This window comes from Stylophora pistillata, chromosome 1, assembly GCF_964205215.1.
Source record: "Stylophora pistillata chromosome 1, jaStyPist1.2, whole genome shotgun sequence".
Classification (NCBI taxonomy): Eukaryota; Metazoa; Cnidaria; class Anthozoa; order Scleractinia; family Pocilloporidae; genus Stylophora; species Stylophora pistillata.
Window position 1 is genome coordinate 55,431,517 of NC_142519.1, and position 8,217 is coordinate 55,439,733.

Below are 8,217 nucleotides of genomic sequence, written 5' to 3' on the forward strand. Positions count from 1 at the left end.
TTCGAAAACGCTTATGCCTGCTAAGTATTTCACTTTATCAGCTATGCATTGAACATTTTGAGTACGTAACGTCTTGACCCATTCTCGAGTATATTTTGAGAACTGAAGCCACTTAAACCAACAACACTTTAGTAATCGTTTCCCCGTGAACCTTGCAGGATTTAGCAGTATCTTTAAACATTTAGAAAATGAAGATTCTTGGTATCGCTCCCTCTACTTAAGCGAACTGAAAATATCACGAGAAAATTAACAAAAAGCGTATTGAAGTCCAATAATAAAATAATAATTTTAATAATTTAATAATTTTACCGTTCAGAGAGAATTTTTTCAAAGAGAAATAAAGGTGTTATTTGGAAATCGTTTTAGTCTTAACTTTCCCATATAAAGCGTCTGGAAGGTATCGGCAAATTGCAATTTTATAGTGTAAAATTTCCTTTTATTTTTTGACATGGAATACTGCTGTTCATCAGGAGTGCTGGCTCATTAATAACGTGTAATGTTAATGGCTATTGACGTATATTTACTTAGTGTCAATCAAATGTTAACCTTTCAAACCCCTAAAAGTGACTAGCATCTAAATTCTCCTTACAGTATCACCCCTGAATCACATTAAGGTCAGGAGAATAAAGGAAATGATCACCAACTAAAGATGCTCTTAATAGTCAAACAAATTCTTCTTGTCAGCACCTTAGGAAATGTATAGAGAACAGTATGGAGAATATGCATATTGATGTTAGGGTGTAAAAAAGGTTAATCAACCCCAAGTTAATTTTGGTTTTATCAAATCAGTTGATAATGTAAATTGGCCACCGTAGAAAGTTTCAAAGCTGATGTTTCGAGCGTTAGCCCTTCGTCAGAGCGAATGGCAAAGGGCTAACGCTCGAAACGTCAACTTTTAAAACCCTCTACGGTGGCCAATTTACATTTATCAACTCAGTTGATAAACCAAAGTTACCTGGTTACTCCCATTGACACAGCACCACAATCTCTTTAGAAACTTACCCCCCCTTATTCAATCCCAAGTTAACCTGTCACCGACATTGTGAGAAAATCACTCTCTGCGGTCGAAAATGAACAAGTTCAAATCAAACGACCGTAAGGTGCAGTACATTAAGAAACGAAAGGATGATTTCAATTGCATACTAGACCTATCACATCCATTTTTCATTTCTCTTGATTTAATTTGAAGATTCTGCTCTTTCTATATACTATTGACCATTTACGGCCCTAACATAAGCATGTATATTCTCCATATTATTCGTTGTATATTTCCTAGAGCACTGATGAGAAGAATTTTGTTAAAAATCAAAAGCTTTTTAAGTTTGCGGTTATTTTCTTTGTTCTCACGAGCCTATTGTTTGATTCAGCAGTGATACCTTAGTAAAAAATGAGATTCTAGTCGCCCTCAGGTGTCAAAAAGGTAAAATACCGAGAGCTTAATGACTTCGCTGGCTGTACTTATCTTTCAGTCGTCCGGTCTTAATAAAAATCGCATAGTAAAAGCAAACAAACAAACATAAACAATGCAAACGAGTTTGTCCCATGTTTGCCGAGGGGAAACTACTTTACGAACTTGAATGATCTTAGCCGTTGCACCTATATAGTTGTGGATATGTAAAGCAAACTTTTGCCGTAGAGGAAATGAAGATCGTGACTCTTTCGTTGAGTATTTACAAAATTCTTAGAAACCTACAGCTTCCCTGTTTTAAACTGCTTATTAATAAGATTAATTTTACGCTCTCCTCCAATAAGTGCCACGACCAAACTTTGCAGTCCACTTTATCTACTTTGTATACTTCAAAGGTTTGTTTTACCGCAACAGTGCTCATGTCGTAGAGCAACAAGAGTCATTTTCAATTCCACTGGCGGGCTGGACCGTCATTTTAACTTGCGAAACGCTTGACGTAAACTGATCAATTTGGGCTTTCATGAACTCGTGTGTGTTTTGCTCTGGGTGCAAAACAATAACAAAGAGTTTAGGAGCGAAAATACACAGCAGAAGTCCATATGCAGTGACCAGGGCTGTGGCACATGCAACTATGGTGGTGTAATATCCCTCCAAGGACGAATCCACTGGATAAAATGAGACCCAGGATATTAGTAAAACGTTCATGGCGAAGCCGATGTACCTGGCTTCGTTGAAATTCTCGGGAAGATGCCTCGCTTTAAAGGCATAAATGGAGGCTAATACAGAGAGGAAAATGAAATACGAGAACATGACGGCTCTAAAGACCATTCCGACCTTTGTGCGGAATGGCAGACAAGTATGGAAGACGTGTGTTTGTGGTCGCACCTCCTGGTGTTCGTGTGGGGGATCTATCACCAGCCACAAGACGGTGAGGATAACCTCGACCATGTTGAGTAGGGAGACGACAAGGAATTGACGTTTGCGGTCCACGACGTAGCGCTTGAACCAGTTTGGGATAACTTTCGCTTGGAATGCTTGCACCAGACGGTTTGTCTTGAGGAACAAGACTGATACACACGCGGTGTTGACGAAGTATCTCCATGGATACACGATGCAACAAAGAACCGTACTGGGTTGTGCGAGATGAAGCAAAGTCAACACGAAACACAAAGCGATGGCGAACAACAAGAAGAAGCTCAGTTCTCGATTGGAAGCCTTCACCAATGGGGTATTGCGGTTCTTCAGGAAAATAGTGAAAGTCACGCACGTCCCAAATAGGCCAATCGTTGTTAGAAACGTGAATATCACCGCTGAAGTGTCGCTCCATCTAATGTTAATAACCGGTAAGGGAAGACATGCCGTACTTTCTTCGTTTGACATGTGTTCCTCTGGACATTGGGAGCAGTTTTGGGAGCTATACTCCGTGCTGATGCTACCGACTGGACATTTTATGCACTCCCAGCAGCAAGATATAGTCGCAGTTTGCTTAGTTCCTGGAGGACAGCTTCGGCTGCATACAGACACCGGTTTCTCGGTGTCTTCCGGGTCACTCCACTTGATTAGTGTGCTGTTTATTGTGAGTTTATTACGTTTCCTTCCGATCCATGTTCCCACTTCAACAGTTGCGTAGCGATAGCCTCGTTTCTGAAGGTTCACGATGTCGTACGAAGAAGAGAAAGGATCGCCGGTTTTGGTGAACTGTATCCGTCCCGTGATTCCATCAAATGAAACATTCCTGAGATACACAACGATGTCTTCAGGTTTGATTATAGAGTGTGTGCTTGGACATTTTCCATTCTCTAACAGCCCACTTGCCTCTTTACACTTGTACATTGAATCTATGGCATGGGCTAGTGCGTACACAGCGTCGGTTACATAAGGAGAATAGGCAGTGTGTATTTGAGAAAAGGCCCGCTGATCTACCTTTGTATCACCTCTACACTCGTCTGTTGAACCAGTTTTCCACGAACAGTTAAGGTGGTTTGTCCAAAACTCTTCCCACCATGGGTTAGCACTAGATCTGGTATCATTTACTGTTATTCCTCTGAGATGCTTCTCTAGTGGCTCATCTGCAAAAAAATATGGCTGTATTGCCAAAGCTCCCTTGAGGATGGCAGAGTTTTCTTCCAGGACCTCTTCTGAAACTGCTATGGACTCGCTAATGAGGAACGTTCGACCTTCCAATCCTTGTGTGATCGCTTCTGCTAAAAACCGTTTGGCCGCCTCGTAGTTGCTCCATAAGACGACCACTTTGATGTTTTCGGCCGCTTTGAGCCTCCTCACGATCGTTTTTATTTTCCTTTTGTCGCTGGAATACGTAAAGTACTCGGAAAACGCGACGCAAAACGTCCTGCGGTCGTACGCTTCTCTCTCTAAAGCGCGTAACCCATATCGACCGTACGAATTGTCGATAGCGACGGCTGCGATGTACGTCCACCCGTAATGTTCTATAATATCCACCATGGCTTTTGCCTGCGCTCCGTCAGGGGGTATGGTGCGAAAGAATGCGCTAAAGTAAGGAGAACTAAGTTCCTCGCTGGTCGACAACGGACTCATTGTTGGTATACCAACCACTTGAAGAAGACTCGAAATCAGAGTGCTACTGCTGGAATCCTCGGCGCCAATAACTGCTGATATGGGATCCGTTAGATTATCTAAGCCTATTTCAGGCAACTCATTCAAGTAATTGCTTTTAACGAAGTCATATGCTGTGCTCATGGCCAAAACGGGTGTATCACAATAGTCTCGAATGTCAAATCCTAGTGTGACGTTGGGGAGTAGGTTGGTGTCGTTGTTGATACGGTCGATTGCAAATGTGATCGCCTCGATGAAACCGAGTCCACGCGGATAAAATTCGCCGCATTTATCCTCTGAGTTTTTCACATGAAGTGGTAAGATGACTCCCAATGTTACATTACCGGGTCGATGGAATCGCCTTGGGTAACAAGAACCTGGTTCAAACTGTAGTGCCGCCCACAACAAGATGAGATGAAGTGGGACCATTTGTTTGCACATAGAGAAATCGTTCCCAAACAAATCAGTGATCTTGAAGGGCCTTTGACGAAATTTCTTTCCCATGATAACTGGAGACCTATGTAATAAAAAAAAACACGACGATGACGTTCAAAGGTCATTACAATCTCAAGTTAGATACAATTATTTTTGCATTAGGTTTTTTTTTTAAGGAGAGAGCTGGACTTGTTTTTCTAGATGTTCTGATGTCCCAAAAGAAAGGATTGCTGTGCGTTTAAAGATGTTTTCAGCTTTTGCACCTCTTAAGAATGGCAGTCCCTTCAAAGAGTTTCACTGAATGCCTTGGGTCCTGGTTAAAAAAAAAAATTCCAAAATTGACGATCGAGGACTTCAGCTTTCACAAATAGAGTCCAATAATTCAAGTTTGCCATAGCGGGGGTGCTTCACTTTCTTGAATAAACAGAAGAAAAGAAAACTATCATAGCTAATTAGCCGATATTTGATTGCAAATGTTGACATTTTTTTTCGCGTGGCCTAGATCGTTTGACGGCGTAATAAAAGTGGCCAAACCTTTGCCATACCACCCAAAGGAAATATGATTACAGCCCGTTTGTGGAACGCCTCGTTAGCTAATGATTTCATCTCGGTTTGTTGCTCACACCCAGATAACAATTCATGGTAAATTGTCATTTCAATATCAAAACAGAAGGGAACAGACCGCTTGGATTTTGGTTTAATCAGTTTATTAAGATAGTGAAGGATCGTTTTTAATACGCATGTGCTTCCTGAAATAACCAGGTTCATGTCGCCTGTCACCAGAGGGAATTTAAAGCTGATCCAACCAACTTTATTCCTCGTTGAGTGCAAAGCAAACGTTCTGATCGTCTTATTATGCAAATGACGCGCTGAGTAAGTCTTTATCTTCTTTAGAGTTTATTTTATCCCGAATTTCGGAGACTCGAAGTGTTTGGTGGAAGATCCCCTCCGTTACATTGGCGATACGATTACTTGGATCTTATCATGACTAGTTGCACCTAGAATAGCAATTTTCCAATAATTTCTTTATGTAATTTGCGTTTTTCTGGAATATTTTGTCCATAAGTCAACTTTGTGGACGACAAAAATTTCATGTGCCATGTATGCACGTCGGCGGTTAAATTCGTCGATGTTTATTCAAAATGTTTCTTTGTTTTATGAAATTTGTACTTCCCTCCATCATTCTCTCAATCACTCTCGAATCGCTAAATTTTTAAGTGTGGAAAACTTCCCGCAAGCGACGACGATATGATTTCGATAGGACAATTACTTGAGCCAAGAAACGAACGCAATCGAAAGATAAGAGAGAAGCGGAATCGAAAGCATCCCTTAGATTGACTTTTGTTCTTGTTGAACAGCATCCAAGAATAGTTAATCCGTAGTTTTAAATGTTTCTCGGTTTCGTCCACTTTCGTTGAAATGACGATACGAGACTTGAAGCTTTTTCCTGAACTGAACCGGGTTTTGAATTTTAGCGTTGAATTTTTTCTTTCAATATTATTTGAAGACTCAAGCACTGAAGTGTTACACTTTAAATTGTTGATTGAAAGCTACTACTATGAAATGTAATTTGACCCTACAGCAAGCGTGCAGCAGTAATTGATTCTGAGCGTTTTTGTAACTGAATCTCTTGACACAGTAGTCATGTGGTATGTGGTAGCTTTCGGTAGTGTTCGATTTGTTACGCAATCAACTGAAACTTAAGCTCTCGACTAGGCTTATGATTGACAGCTGCTCATCCCAAAAGGTTTTTAACTCTGGGAAATCATTTCGAACTGTTTTAGTTTCTTGTTCTTCGACAACAAGTTGCTTGACGTCGCACTGGTTTGCCAACGAGATTGACAGGAGATAAAATGATAAAGATCAAAATCGTCAGAATGATTCGTAATGAACTGCTTTAATTGCTTGATAAAAGAATCAACACACGTGGGGTGGAGGTAGACATGCCCCTGTAAGGAATCTAATTGCTGGCCCCAATTCCCTGTGACACCACTGAAGACTTGCGTTGTAGAAACAACATGTTTAATACTCTGAAACCTCAGAATATGTCACAAGCAACGAAAGAAGATCTCAGCTACGCCCTACGTTCCATCTACTTGTCACATGATTCAAAATTCGATAGTTCAATCACTTAGCAACATGAAAGCAAAAGTAACGATTCTTAAAGCTGTAACACAACATGTCACGCAGTCAAAACATTTCTTACACCCCAACTGTTGGCCGAAAAACCTGCGCAGCTGAGGTCAAACGGTAAAAAAGAAACAAAAGTAGAAGAGAAAAACCAAGAAAGGAAGAAAGTTAGACTTGCCTGAAAAAATTTCTTCTACGGTACCGAAAATCCCTGTTCGGATGTTAACACCATGGCAATGAAGGCGAGAAGGACCAGGAGAGAAACTGACCTTGCCTATAACCTTGGTTGCTATTTGATCTGACCTCATTTGATTGGCTTAATATCTGTGATTGACAACGCTCCTTGCCCAATGCACGGCACATCGAAATACTTAACTATGACGGGCCTCGAGATAAAATCGCATTACACTTATGTCATAATGTCGGCCTTTACTGACTGCAGATGAAATAAAACCATAAACTGTCGTCTACAGTTCACGTAAATGAAATAAAAACCTAGCAGAGATGATTTTCTACTTTTTAACTTACAAGGGTCTACCTCGCTGACTTCATCGACTGAGTCCTCTTACAGTGTTTGATAAACATACACGTAACGTGATGTACTCTAAATAGGAACTTGATACTAACCTCGCTACGGTTTTGAATCGGTGGTTACCTTCCGCGCCACCGCCCATCCGGGAATTTAGCCAGGTATCGTTTCATGAAGCTTATTTGTTCTCGCCAAAATTCTTACCCTGAACCATTATGCTTTAAAGAAGGTTTCGAAAGACGCACCGCGTCATTAAATTTCATTGCACGTTCTAGGATGTTTTTTTGTTGTTGTTTACGAACTAACTTTCCGAGGTGATCTTTTGTAGCACGTCTACAATGCTTACCTAAATAAAAAACAGATTACCTAAAAGCAAAACGTCAACAGTGAGACTTTTGTAGCGCTTAAAAATCACAATGTGCAAAACTAGCAATGAAAGAGAGGGAAAAATCCAATACAGAATTTCTTTAGTGGAAATATTGTTATGGAGGTTTTTTCCTTTCAACGTAGCGATTCATTGAAATGCTACGAAAAAAAACCTGTACAATGTAGGTGTTGCGTTTCAAACCGAAAAGTGGAATTTTCTTCTGTCATTACTCGCTTATGCTGAAAGTTCTAGAGGGACCGGCTTTGTAAGGTCTTACCTCAGCTTCAGTTCCGTGAGGTTTCCTCTGCTAGCTCTTAGTGTGTAAGTGACTCCACTTTCAGGTTACAAAAAAAAATTAAACCTGTTTTTGATTAATGATCTTCTATGTTCCTCTTCGATGTCGGTTTTGAATTGTGTTACTGTCAATATTAAATATTGTTTCTTTCCTGGAGGTTTTTCGGTTATCGCAATCAAGTTCTTTGGTTATCACATTCAAGCTGGGATCCACACGGAGCTGGAAAAATTGGAGTGAACGGAGATATTTGAACGATCTACATCTGTTTCAAAAAGGTGCCACATTAACGTGTCGTTAACCTCGTAACTTTATTTTACGTAAGTGGTATATAAGGGAAAGAAATTTTGGTGAGCAACTTGTTTCGACCCGTGACTTTGTGCAGAAAAATTGAGAAATCAAAATTAGGTCGAAATCGTAAGGGTTGAAAGGTCGAACTTTCGTAATTAACCAGAAATAAACAAGATCTAGTGAGTTTCGAC

At 40.4% G+C, this 8,217-nt stretch overlaps 1 protein-coding gene across 1 annotated transcript; it reads right to left on the minus strand.

Annotated features, from left to right (window-relative positions):
• Positions 1-270: 270 nt before the first annotated feature.
• LOC111319565 (extracellular calcium-sensing receptor) lies at positions 271-7,532 on the minus strand. Its single transcript, XM_088724406.1, is given in 3 exon segments — positions 271-1,828; positions 1,830-4,499; positions 6,726-7,532. Coding segments are annotated over 2 exon segments (2,688 nt in total). The 5' UTR covers positions 4,487-4,499; positions 6,726-7,532; the 3' UTR covers positions 271-1,797.
• Between the last annotated feature and the right edge of the window lie 685 nt (positions 7,533-8,217).